General features: G+C 36.0%; 1 protein-coding gene, 1 non-coding gene and 1 pseudogene across 2 annotated transcripts; all 3 read left to right on the top strand.

Annotated features, from left to right (window-relative positions):
• Positions 1–242: 242 nt before the first annotated feature.
• Positions 243–7,018, top strand: LOC109218846 (annotated as a pseudogene).
• A 1,106-nt stretch (positions 7,019–8,124) lies between these two features.
• TRNAS-CGA lies at positions 8,125–8,206 on the top strand. Its single transcript has one exon. It is a non-coding gene; the product is annotated as a tRNA-Ser (tRNA).
• Positions 8,207–8,341: 135 nt separating this feature from the next.
• LOC109218845 lies at positions 8,342–13,318 on the top strand. Its single transcript, XM_019383243.1, has 4 exons — positions 8,342–8,682; positions 9,388–9,501; positions 9,584–9,654; positions 12,797–13,318. Exons 1-4 carry the CDS (start codon positions 8,506–8,508, stop codon positions 13,053–13,055), a joined length of 621 nt encoding a protein of 206 aa, XP_019238788.1. The 5' UTR covers positions 8,342–8,505; the 3' UTR covers positions 13,056–13,318.
• Positions 13,319–14,154: the final 836 nt, after the last annotated feature.

Below are 14,154 nucleotides of genomic sequence, written 5' to 3'. Positions count from 1 at the left end.
AGATCACTAAACATTTTTTTTGTTTCCCATGCGATGTCCGGTACTCATATTGGGGCCCGACTAAATATTGTAGTAATGTACTTTTGAGTTAGTGGGACATTTTTGCTTTTGTTATCCTTTGTGTTCTTTATTGGTAAAAGAATATATAATTTTTAATAGTCTAATAATAATTTAAAATTAGCCTCAGCATCTTTGTCATGTGCTGAGCTCTTATGTTATTGATTCTTTCCTTTGTTCTTCTCTTTTTCTCTCTTTGATTTAAAAAGTGCCTATAAAAGTTCCTCTGGACCCCAAAAAAAGAGAAACATTTAGCTTAGTAAATTGGTTAAAGAAAAGGTTATACATAGCCAAATGAAGTGAGAATTATATTGTTTCCTATTCACTTGAGTAGAAAATATCAAAGACCCAATTCATATTGAACAGAAATGCGATGACCCTTTTCATTTGAGCTCAAGATTTGCTCATCTGAAGTTAGAATCTGGTTGTTTTGGTTCTTCTGACTAATGGGTATTGGTTTTCTTGATTTCTGTTTATGATTTAGTTGAAAAAGTTTTAATTTTTCATTAAGAAAGTGTGTTATTAGTTGAGTTTTGATCAATATTTGCTTACAAGAATGTTTGGAATGATTAGATATTGAGATTCTGCTGTGATTGGTTGAGTAATCCTCCAAAAAGAACTGATTTTGATGTGGTTTTGAGGTAGTTTGAACTTGTATTACATATCACTACTGAGCATATTTTTATGGAGTAACATGGTCAATGAGGATTCATATAGCCGACCTAACTTGTTTTGGACTGAGGCTTAGTTATCGTTTTGTACTGAGCATAGTTTTATGACAAAAAGATGGTATATTGCATAGCATGAGGTGTTTATCTGTTCTGATATTTTCAAATTTTGTGGTATGAGTTCTTAGCTATGTATTCTTTTAGAAGTGTTGTTGATATTGATTTAATTGGAGGGATTGCTAGGAGATTAGTTTTGCCTGCCTGTTGGAGTGAAGGTAATATTGGTTAATTCTGAAAGAAGGTATATTTTAAGCAAATCAAAGGTCCATTTGATTTATTATAATGGCTTCTATTAGAAGAGCATTGTCCCCAGTACCTCGCCCGGGGAATAGAATTAATGGGGAAGCAAGTTCTGTTGCATCGCCATTGTCTAAGTCATCGTCGTGTAATCAAAGTTATACACCGGCTGCAGGGTTTCTGTATTCTTATTTTGGTTCATTGGATTATGCATTCTATAAAGTTCGGACATTTGTAGTTGGTTTTTTGTCGCGAAGATCATCTAGGCCATTAGAGAGGTCAAAGTTAAAGGGCCAAATTTGGAGAAAGCACTTCTCCAATTTTTTATGTGCTTTGTTCTTGGAGTTTTTATTGGCCTCACTCCATTTGTTTCTCTGAATTTGTCAGCAAATGTAATGTCGACACATAAAGCTTTCTCCTTTGAAGTGTTCCACCCTTACGAAAATGGCCACTTATTTGATGATGTATCTAGAAATATGACATCAACTTCAAACAGTTCGGGTTTCCTTGATAATTCTACGTCAAGGACTAATTTAATATACAGTGAATTGAAAGCTGAAACTGCCATCAATGCGTCTGATAACCAATCGCTGGATCAAGATTTGACGCTGTCCAGAAAACTTTTGATCATTGTGACGCCAACAGAAGCGCGGTCATTTCAAGCTTACTATCTAAACCGTTTGGCCCATGTATTAAAATTAGTCCCGCCTCCTTTGTTGTGGATAGTCGTGGAGATGGACTCTCAGTCAACGGAGACAGCTGATATATTGAGGAGAACTGGAGTTATATACAGGCATCTCGTATGCAAGAAGAACTCAACCGAAGTAAAGGATAAAAGTGTGAACCTAAGGAATGTGGCACTAAACCACATTGAAACACACCGTCTTGATGGGATTGTTTACTTCGCAGATGATTCCAACATATACTCAATAGATGTCTTTGAACAAATGCGGCAGATCAGGTAGTCTATTTGTTCGTTTTACATTTAACTTTGTATGCTAGCTATCTTTCTTTTATTTATTTTATTGGTGATTAGCCTGTGTGTTAGTAATCTTGTGTTTTGAATTGTGATATTGAGCAATTCTTGCAGCAGATTATGTCGTCACAGAACATTGAGCTTCTCAGTTCTATTAGTGTTTGCCAATCTCTTTTCCTTTGATTCTTGTGAAGTTGTTATTATTTGATTTTGGCAATTACGGAATTGGAATCATGTTTAAATAAATAATAATTCCTTGAGCCGAGGGTCTTCGGAAATAGCCTCTCTACCTCCACGAGGTAGGGGTAAAGTCTGCGTATACACTACCCTCCCCAGACCCCACTTGTGGGATTATACTGGGCATATTGTTGTTGTTGTTGTTTAAATGCATAATAATGAGGTAAACAATACTTGTCAAAAAAATGGTAATGAGGTAAACAATATACATCCTCTTGAGATATTAAATCTATGTGCCTGGATAGGTTCATTATGGCACATGGTTCTTTTATTTTCGTTGGGGCAGGGAAGTGACTGGATTTGGTCATAATCAAGGCATATTCTCAAGACTTCTTGAAAGAATTTAAACTGAAATGTCGAAGACAGCTTTCAAACTGTGATGCAATTAAATGTTCTGGATAAGTGAGAAATGAAGATAAAGAGCAAAACCAAGTTTGACTCATATTCTCTACTTGGTGATAGCACTTGTGCCCTTTGTATATATACGTTTTGATTCAAGTTAATCTCATAAAAGTGTACTAGTGAAATGAAGGTTCAAGAAAGCAAACAACAGCTTAATATCTCATTTCTCCTAAACAGTAAAGTCTATACATTAGAGGAGAACAGAAATAAAAGATTCATATAGCCGATCCCAACTAATTTGATTTGCATACATAGAAGAACGAACAATCAAGGATCAACGTAGTCTTGAATAGGAAACTGCAATGGAGCGGAATGGATACAGATGATTCATATAGCCGACCCCTAGTAGTTTAGGATTGAGTCAGAGTTATTGACTTATCGTATATGATGACTAACGACATAGCTAATATGTCAGAAAACAGATCTAGTTGAAAATGTGACATTCCCTTTGAGTCCAATCCTGAAACGACTATTCATTCTTTCTGTCATTTTCTGGCTTCCCAATCATTCGACAAATCTTCCCACATGTGAGAGTGATCAAAAATGTTATGGTATTATAGTATTGTCAAAGGCGAAAAACACCAAGAATTGCTGGGAATTTTGCTGAAAAATACAACTGAATTTCACGCTTCTATGAACAGAACCGCAATTTGAAAAATAGTAGTAATATTTACACATTCGGAAACAGCCTCTCTACACACTACCCTCCCCAGACCCCACTAGTGGGATTTCACTGGGTCGTTGTTGTTGTAGTAGTAATATTTATACAGCTGTAGAAAAATATAAACAACAGTCATACAAGTTCAGGAATTGGAGATATACAATTATGTTAAATTTATCAAGTAAAAGAACATTTAGTTGCTCAATTACTACTCTGCTCTATAGCTTCCCTGCTAGTTTTGCACCGTTTTATATTATAAACGTTTCTAGAACAAAAGATCCATGAATTCCCTGTCAGCTGAAAGCTGGTGTGTATATATATGAAGACAAGCACTAAAAAGAAAGTATTAGAAATGCACCTAATTGACTCTGAGCCGTCATACAATTATACATTTAGCAAATACACGTCCTATGGTGGATTCTCTTTTTATTTTATAAATGTTGCTGTTTGAGACAACCCCCCCCCCCCCCCCCCCCCAGAGAATGGCAGTGGGGCGCGGGCGGTTCGGTGCGGGTTTAAGTTTAACCCGCAAAGTTTCAACCCGCACCGCGTAGCAATTTTTTTGTTTTCAACCCGCCCCGCCCCGCCCCACCTAACGAAAAAATTCCAGTTTTCTTCTATACGCTCTTTCTGAGCAAGTTCGTCTAAAATTTTTTGTTCTATGTAACTTTAATGTACTGAAGTTTGTTAATTTAAGTCAGTTAACAAATCTTCTCATTTGTTAAATACCCGTTGAAATTTGCTTCTGGCTCTGTTGATTATATATTAGTATTTAGTCTTACAAAAATTCATACTTCCAGAGTTGGCTACTGGATTACAGGACTAATAACTTTGTTTCTTCTCATTGTTATTTTATTTTACATGAGCAGATTTATTTCAAAAGAGAAGAAGGGGAAAACAGAGGAAAAGAAGAATTAGATTTTTCCAATAAATAATAACCACATCCTTAAATATTAAACATCCGAAATCTCATTTTAGGGAAAAGTATAAGAATAAATGCTTCAACACTATGTACACTCAGTGACAAATTTGTTGGAAACTGATGAACCCATCTCACATGATTATCAACCCGCAACTGCCCCGCAACCGCTTTTAGTTTTTAAAAGATGTTCAAACCCGCCCCGCACCGCATTTGTCAGCACCCGCATCGCACCCGCATGATCTCAACCCGCCCCGCCCGCACCCCACCGCCCCATTTCCATCCCTAAACCCCCCCCCCCCCCAACTTATATTTCTTATATTTAGACTGGATCTTGTTGGCAAGATGATGAAATTTGGTCTACTTATTTTCTGACTTTATCATTCTGTCGATCAGCTTTCTTGATAGAGAATTGTTGTATGCAGCCAGTTCGGGACATGGGTTGTGGCAAGACTAGCTGAAAATAATAGGAAAGTTATCTTGCAGGGTCCAATCTGTAATGGCTCTCAGGTTATAGGTTGGCATACAGATGGAACGGCAAAAAGATTCCAGAGATTCTACGCTGAAATATCAGGGTTTGCATTCAATAGTACAGTACTTTGGGATCCAAAGAGGTGGAATCGGCCAACACTAGAGCCCATTAGGCAGCTCGATATAGTTAAAGGTGGCTTCCAAGTGAGTTTTGCCGCTACTACTGTAACTCTAACGGCTTTGCAAACGATTTTTTTACTAGTTGACACACCCCTATACATCAAAAATAACATAATTATTTACTAGCACCTTTTAACTGTAAAGATGAACAAGTGAGGGCATTACTGCAATTACAGGTGAGCTCATTTATTGAACAAGTTGTGGAAGATGAAAGCCAAATGGAAGGCTTTCCGACGCACTGCTCAAGAATCATGGTTTGGCAATTCAACACAGAGCCATTGGTAAAGAGTTACTGGGGCACTATTACTGCAAGTGTGTGACAATGTCGACATATACGGACTGCACTTGTACAATGAAACAAGGTGAGCGAATAATGTTCTTTATTTTTCGCTAGGAGCTTATTACTAGCATTCTTTTGAGCAGTATGATATGATTTTACAAAGGAACTTCTTAACTTTCTTTTATTTTGGAACTTTCAGTTTTTATAATAGAGATAAGTCAAATAACAGTCCATTTCAATTTTTTTTGAAATTTTATTACTTACATCTATGTTGTAGCTTTTGTTTCAAATGTCTGCTTGTCATTGTAGAGAGCCATAACCCTCCACCTCTCTTTTCGCCGTGAGTGTTCAAATAGCTACCATAACATATTCTAAGCCTCATTTTGTTTATTCTATTTCATTTTCAAGTCTTTTTATGCAAACTAATAATTTATTGCACTCATAGCTAGGGAATTACACATTAAGTGCATACACCTGAAGACATTTACTAGTTCGAAGCTAAGCGATATATTACAACTCATGCTGACTCACTTTTGGATTTGGAAACAGTTTCCAAGATAGTAAAACTAGTACATTACTAGAACTTTCTTTACCCGATATCAAGCAGAAGAACCTCCTTGCTTCTGCCTTTTCATTGGAATGCTGTGATTCCTCTCCTGCCACATAACATTCAAAGCACGAAAGGAGGTGAATTTTGAATAGCTTAGATCAAACTGCTCCTTCCTTGTCACCTGAATCAGCCATTAAACTTCCTCCTATATAAGATTATCTTCCCCTGTTACTGTACACTACTCTAGCAATTGGCGCCAGATGAAATGAAGATGAGGGATATAGAAAAAATTAAGTCATGTAAAGATTCTTGTTCACCAGCACGTAGACAGCAAGAGAACCCATGCCTTACGCCTTAGTAACATCAGAGCACAACGTATTAAGAAAGTTACCTCATTTCTTCATATCTTACAGATCATGTATTGAAGCTCAGCACAGCAATTGCACCTAATTTCATTATTACATTGTTGTGTTTTTTTTCTTCTGAAAATGGAAGATGAGCCTCTTTTGAAGTTATAATATGTCTACAAGTGTCTAGAAAAACAAATGTGAAAGAAAAAACAAGTTACATTTTATCCAGTTCTGTTTTACTTCTCAATGTGTCTTGATTTTGGTTTTGTGTAATATGCTTTGCTCTTACCTTCCAATCGCAAGGAGAAATAGTTGAGCATATACCGCAAAAAGTTTATCCTGACTGTCTGCTGGTGGTTACAGGAATGCTGCCTCCTGACTTTTCTTGTTACAAGGGAACATTTCTCTACAGTTTCTGAGTTCGTCGCACTTTACACATCTGGCTACTAAGTGGAAAACCACAGTAAGCCAGGTTGTAAACTGATTGGTGAGAAGATATCATTGCCATCTACACAAATGTAGAGTTGCAAGTATCCGGCCAAGTCTTTCGACTAAGATTTTTGGAAGACAACTAAATGATTCAATGGAGGATTCAACCTCATTGAGCAGCTTGCAGCTTAGTTGCTAGACTTAGCTTTGCAAGATTGACTGTAATGTTTAATGCCTTTCCTGAAATAGATTTGTGTAGAAGAGGTTTCATTTTTATGGCTGTTCTTTTAAAGAGCTAAGGAGATGTTTTCTTGATTGTAAGATGAAAACTACAACAACAACAACGTACCCAATGTAATCCCACAAGCGGGGTCTGCGGAGGGTTGTGTGTACGCAGACCTTACCCCTACCTTGTGGAGATAGAGAGGTTGTTTCCAATTGTAAGATGAAAGCTATGTAACACGAAACAGCCTAGCTAATCAGAAACGAGCCAATTCAATTGATGGTGCGAACATAGTTTCGTTCTTGTTAACTTCCAAAATCTGTCCTTCCAAAATCTGTCCTTTTTGTATTGTATGTATGTATGTCTTTTGCTTGTCCAAGTCCAGGTATGTGGATCTTGTTCTGTTGAAAAAGAACCAAAACATTGAGTGAATGAAGGTTAAATTGTCACTGTTTTAATATTGCATTCTAAAACTTACAACAACAACAAACCCAGTGTAATCCCATTAGTGGGATCTAGGGAGATAGTGTCTACGCAGACCTTATCCTACCCTGAGCAGGCAGAGAGGCTGTTTCAGATAGTTGCATTCTAAAACTTGTTAAAGATAAATCATATAAGTGACACATTCACTCTAAATTAAACTACTAAAATATAGTGATGTAAGAGCGAAATGTGAGCAGCCTAAATCAGGCAAGTAGAGAGGCTGTTTCGGATAGTTGCATTCTAAAACTTGTTAAAGATAAATCATATAAGTGACACATTCACTCTAAATTAAACTACTAAAATATAGTGATGTAAGAGCGAAATGTGAGCAGCCTAAATTAGGCAAGTAGAGAGGCTGTTTCGGATAGTTGCATTCTAAAACTTGTTAAAGATAAATCATATAAGTGACACATTCACTCTAAATTAAATTACTAAAATATAGTGATGTAAGAGCGAAATGTGAGCAGCCAAAATCGTGAAAGTGGAATGGTGGGGGCAATATAGGCTTTGAGATGCATGGACGATTTGTCGAGTATTATCCATTGCAGTGATGCAGTGGCGGAGGTAGAGTGTTGGGACTGGGTTCGGCCGTACCTAGTGACTTTAATTCGAACCCTGTGTTTGTCTTACAAAATGCATTGAATATGTATAAATCATTAATTTAGAACCCAGTAACTTTTAACGATTAGAATCCCGAACCCATAAGCTTTAAATCTTGGCTCCGCCTCTACAATGATGGATATATATCGGCTAAAGTAATGTCATCCGATAATATTTTACTCGATAATTTTATTAGGTGATATATACGTAAAATTAACATACAATAAGTTGAAACTGCTCGAGAAATAAGAATTGGTTTGATATGAAAGCAAAAGTATGGTTAAAACCCCACATACATAAATTAACAATAATTAAACTAGGTGACAAGTAATTAATAACCTGTCGATATGTCCGAGTGGTTAAGGAGACAGACTCGAAATCTGTTGGGCTTTGCCTGCGCAGGTTCGAATCCTGCTGTCGACGCTTTTTTCCTTTTTATTTTTTATTTTTTATTTTTTATTTTTTATTTTTTTATTTTTAGTAACAGTTGGGCGTTGTTGACGAGGTTAAAAGCAGTTAAAACCTACCTACCAAAATCACCACTTTTCCCATTTCACTTTCTTTATCTCACTGTTAAATCTATTTTTAGCAATTTTACTCACAAAGAATTTACAGTTAACAAATCCTGATGTCAATAAACCACTGAGGAAAACCAGCAAAGATAAGGGACTTATTATCAGATCAAAACCAAGAATTTTTTATTTTATTTTCATGCAATAAATATGGCTACAGAGAGTAAATCTAGTTTTGTAAAAGTGAAACCCAGTAGTAGTAATCAAGTTGGGTCATCATCAAAACCCAAATTTGATTCATCTATTATCAAGAAGAAAGTTATTCAGATCTCATCTAAGCAATCTGCTGATTTAAAGGGTAAATCTGCCATTTCTGTCAAAACTGAGGTACCCATCTGCAAAAAGATCCTTCCTTTTTTTTTTTTTAAATCAATCAATTAATATGAATGTTCTATGTGAATTTTTGTTATATTTGAGATGCATTTAGTTCTAATATTGAAGTAACATCTGCAAATGATAATCTTTTTATGCCTCAAATATTGATATTCTTGAATTTGAGGTAAAAGATCATCTTTTTATGCTCAAATTTTGATTTTCTTGAAAAATTGAGGTACCCCATCTGCTAAAGATCCTTGCTTTTTTTCAAATCAATTAATTAATATGATTTTCTTGAAAAATTGAGGTACCCCATTTTTTGAGTAGTTAAAAAGATTCCTCTTTTCCTCTCTTTGTTGTTTGGTTTCTTTACTATTTTGATTTGGGTGTGTGAGATTTCTTGTTGATTTGTTTTTCATGCTGAAATGCTAGTGTGTCTTGTGTGAGTAGGGTTAAATTCATACGAATGTGTAACTTAAGAAAGGTATTATGTGAATGACCATGAATTAAGTGTTTTCTCCACACCAATTAGCTTGAAACCGATAATTGAGAACATAAGAATGAGATCTCTACCTCATTTGTTTCTTTGAGTTTTATCATCCCACCCCACCTACTCTTACAATTACTTAGCTGTATAGAAATTGATGACCAAAGCTTATTCTGATTTGATGATTATGGCCTTGATTAGTTCTTTGAATCCTTATTGTCCAAGTAAAGGTGAAAGGAAAAACAACCTCAAGTTCATCCAAGACTGTCACAAAAACGCAAACCAAAACTCGAGTGAAGAAAGTTTATTCCTTGGCTGGCCAGAAGTATGATGTTCCTGAAGAGGTGAAAGATTGGTTTGTTCGTTATTTTCTTCATGATATGTTCATTGTTTCATTATGTTAATTTTGTGTATTTTTTTCAACAGCGTGAACCATTGAGGTTATTCTATGAATCGTTGTCAAAGCAGATACCTTCAAGTGAAATGGCAGAGTTCTGGTGAGTTTTCTTGACAATTGTCTATGGATCGTTTACTTTTATAAGGAACAAAAACTTGTCTAGGGACCTGACGTGTATAAGTTATATGTAGTACACTTGTATAGGAATCAATTGGTTACCTCTCTCATATCAGAATGCTGCCTACCGCAACTCAAATAGCCAAAACGAGGGGTTGGGGTGGGTGTTACATCAACTCGTACTTTTTAAACAATATTCTGAGTCTTAGACCTCAGCATATGCTGCCACATTAATTGTGTATCTAACAGGTGGATTTAACATTAATATCTTAACATTGATGTTATGTTTAAATTTAAGTCAAATCTCATGTTTTCCATAAGATATGGTCAAAGATTGCTTTACTTTTCCTACTTATCATTTTATTGATAAGCAGAAAGGGCAGCCCGGTGCACTAAGCTCTCGCTATGCGCGGGGTCCGGGGAAGGACCGGACCACAAGGGTCTATCGTACGCAGCCTTACCCTGCATTTCTGCAAGAGGCTCCTATTATTTTATTGATAGGAAAAACCTAATTTACACGTAAATAAGTATAATGAACGGGACGTAATAACTTCTAATAAACTGGATATACATTCACCTATACCTATCAGACATAAAACAAAGAGAATCTTCAATGACAATCCTCGGACTATATCCTAAGAAGTCATGACACATACTCAAAACTCACATGTTACTAAATTTCTTCTTCTGGAGGTCTGTTAAGTTTTCATTTCACTAAAGTGTTTTTAACTCTGGCGATCGGGTATCTTTTTTTTCCCCCCCAATTGTGCTACGAGTTAGAAATGATTGTTGGTGCTTATATTGCCCCTCAATAAATAAGGTCAAGATCCATTTAATGTGTGCAATTGGATCTAACACCATTTTCCACCATCATCTACTGCTGGGTATGCATCAAATTTGTGAACTTTGTTAGGTACTTCTCTAGGAGAATAAATTAAGATTTGGGCAAGTTAGTAAGCAGAGTAATAAACTGATATGGTTTATACACAGGTGAAAAAGGCACATATGCACGTTATGATCGTAAGGTAGAGACGATTAGCATGACATTCTTTATCAACCAATAAGTGAAGTGAAAGAAACATCTAGTGTTTGTTTACTGAATGAGGCACTCGTGGGTTTGCACTTGATTTAGCTCTCAAATTCTGCCCGGTTCGATATTTGTTTATGTTTTCAAGTCACTGGTATTTAGCTCTGTTTAGATTAACAACTAGAGTATATTTTTTTTTTATTGCAGCCTATGTATCTTCTCAATCATGTGTTTTTTTAGGCTCCTGAGAAGAAACACGCTTGTGGATTAAAACTCTCAATCTCATATGGATCGAGAGACTAAACGAGTAAAGTGGGCATTTGTTAGTTGGGAAAGCTATCATTTTTTGTTTTACACATTTTGCTTAGGCTAACTTTTGACTGAAAGAGAAAACAAGCTGGTCATAATATACATGGCCCTGCCTCCAAGTATTATACTGTATTCCGTCATATTTCAATGTAGCACTTTAATATCTAAGCAAAAATTACTCGGTCATTCTTTAAGCTTCTTCAATCCCATTCAATTCCTTACTTCGTATACTGTATGTTCCTCAGAAAGAGAAACGCGTCAAGTGCCTTACATGATACACTTGATAAACTTTTGCTGTAGACCAAATCTCTAAAGGATGCCCGAAAAGTCTTCTTTCATTTAAGAACCTTATAAAGCATTGTAGTAAAGGTAGTCATACCGGATCTTACACGAGGAATCGCCCAAAGAACATATGTCCGATGCTTCTTGAGCTGTTGGGCAGAGTATCCATGTTGGTTTTTTAAATAATGGGGCAGCAAAAATATTAAAAGTAAAGATTGAAAATGTCTCTCAATTATTTTATTAAGCATAACAAGGCTTTAAATAGCCAATTAGGAACATAATCTGCAGAAAAATCTGCATAACAAGAATTCAAAAAAACTAAAATATCTCTAACAAACCTAAAAAATCTAACTGAAATTTAAATTCAAAAAAGTAGATTTATCATAAAACTAAGTAACTTATTATGCTAAAAAAGTTACTGCAGTAACTGAAAGCAACAAAATTTCAACAATCCATATACAGCATGCTGATTGTCCACTTCTTAAGTCTATCTTTAGGTCCAATCGTATTAACCACAAGACGGATCAACATCTATATGCTTGTCTTTGTAAGAGCATCTTGTAATTGGTTATTCCCTTATTTTAACCGATCGTTAATACATGGTATTCCGCGTTCTGTGGATCTTCAGTGTACTTTATTTTAAAATCCCTGATCCTAGGACTTGGTATCAGCTCTTCTACTTGGTTCTCTAATTGCTACTGTTAATCACAGTAGCAATTGGCTGCAAACATCCTATAATTACACTGGAATCATGAATGAGGAAAGGCATTTGTCATCCTTTAAATCCTTCTTTCAATATATAAGTGTCTACCTACATCCTATTAACTGCTATTATTCTACTTAGGATCATGTTGAGCATAGGTCTTCTTATCATAAAAAGAAAAGAAGGGGTTGGGCAAGAAAAGAAGGGGTTGGGCGTTCTTCTTACCAAGTAATTATCGTGATAGCATTTACGTCAACTTTGTATGTGTGATTGTGGTCTCAGAAAAATGCATAGAAGTTTGAGAAATTTCTGACAAAACCAGGTTAGCACGAGTAAAGAAACAGAAGGGGATTGTATAGCCAGTGTGCCTCTATTCTCACCATTAATTCTTAGCTGACCTTGAGTTTTCACACGGAAAAAAAGAACAGTTTGTTCATTGATCATGTGTTTATTATCAGACCTTGGCATATCGGAGTTACAGGATACGATATTTTCTCAAGGATAAGGAATTATTATTTTATATGTTTTTTGGTACATAAATCTATACGTTGTTTTACTGCTTAAATTAGCATGTGTTTTCGCTTGGTTTTCTGATTAGTTTGCTTGTCATTGCCCCCTCCCTTTATCTTTCCCGAGCCGAGAGTCTACCGGAAACAACCTCTCTGCCTTCTTAAAGGTAGGGGTAAGGTCTGCGTACACACTACCCCCAAACTCCAATTGTGGGAATACACTGAGTTTGTTGTTGTTGTTGCGCCTTCCATTTTCTTAATGGAGTTAAAATACGACTAAGGCATGTACATGCAGGTTGATGGAGCATGGTCTGTTGTCACCTGAGAGATCAAAGAAGGCATTCGAGAAAAAACAGAGAAAGCAAAAGCAAATCCGCATGGGGATTCCTATTAAATCTCCTCCTCCACGGCCATTGTTAAACAAAGCTGAGAGTTCAAAGAAGCAACAATTAGTATCAAAGAACGGTGATGTAAAGGCGAAGAAACGACTAAAATCTGATAGCAGCGACGATGATGATGATTTCATTCTGAGTCCAAAGAGAAGAAAAGGGTAAAAAGATTTCTCCTAATACTGCAATCTTGTATGTATTTTGTAAGAGATTTGGTCAATTAGATTTAGTTAACTTTAGACTGAGGAGCCAGCCATTCTTCATTTTCTTTATCATTGGAAATGAATAATCAAATAAAAGATACAATTGGCCAACCTGTACACAATGAAACCATAGTTGTACTTTATAGAACCACAGTTTACTGTTTAATGTAATACTATTTGCTTAGTCTTTTTGATATTAGAAGATAATTCCAAAAATTCAGTTCCTTTGTGGTTTCTTATTTTCTTTTTTTCTTTGTGGTTTCTCATGAGATTAGGTTCCAACATAAAAGGTAACTTGTCCACCTTTTATGTGGGACAGTGGCGGATCCAGAGTATGAGATACAGATTCACGGAAACCTAGTAGCTTTTCTCTAGACATTGTATATATATATTTAAAAAATTTCACTAAATATCTATAAATATTTCACTGTGAACCCATTATTATTGTATATTAACTTGAGGTCATTGTTGGGACTCATAAACTTCAAATTCTGGATCCGCCTCTAATGAAGTATCAAGATTTTGGTATAAAATAATGTCAGCTTTAGTTAATACCTTCAGCTAAATACGGGATAAATCTAATCCCAAAGTTTATATCGAGATAATAAACCTTATCCCTTGAACCAAACGGGCCCCTAACAACACACAATAGAGTCCATTAGGTGAAGTATTGTTTGTAGAGTAGATCAAGAAACAAGGGTAATTTTCTGAGATATATTGCAACTGAATTGTCTGAGTAATGCAGATATATAGTATGTCCAGCTTATTTCTGGTCTTATTTTAAAGCCTTTTTGCTCAGTTTGATGAGTAACTGTTGCATAAGTGACTTGACACTTGTATGATATTGGACATTTTGTTCATGGGAAGTTGGCATTTGGTATTCAAAATTCATTGGCCCAACTAATTCAGATTTGCATCGAGTTATGCTATGGCGCTATTCCCCCCTGACCCCTATAGAGCGAAAGAGTTGCCTGGTGTATGTTGCAGCATGCCCGGTTATTAAGTACTCCTCGCGCCATTGCCGCCTTTTCTAGGACCGACCAACGCCTTCTCTGCACAGG

The sequence above is a fragment of the Nicotiana attenuata genome, unplaced genomic scaffold (genome assembly GCF_001879085.1).
Source record: "Nicotiana attenuata strain UT unplaced genomic scaffold, NIATTr2, whole genome shotgun sequence".
NCBI lineage: Eukaryota > Viridiplantae > Streptophyta > Magnoliopsida > Solanales > Solanaceae > Nicotiana > Nicotiana attenuata.
The sequence above is the reverse complement of the archived record's forward strand: the minus strand, read 5'-3'. Positions and strand labels throughout refer to the sequence as shown.

Coding starts and splice junctions, on each gene's coding strand:
- LOC109218845 (XM_019383243.1), top strand. CDS start 8,506: ATGGCTACAGAGAGTAAATCTAGTTTTGTAAAAGTGAAACCCAGTAGT. Junction 8,683..9,387: donor CCATTTCTGTCAAAACTGAG/GTACCCATCTGC, acceptor GTCCAAGTAAAG/GTGAAAGGAAAAACAACCTC. Junction 9,655..12,796: donor AGTGAAATGGCAGAGTTCTG/GTGAGTTTTCTT, acceptor ATGTACATGCAG/GTTGATGGAGCATGGTCTGT.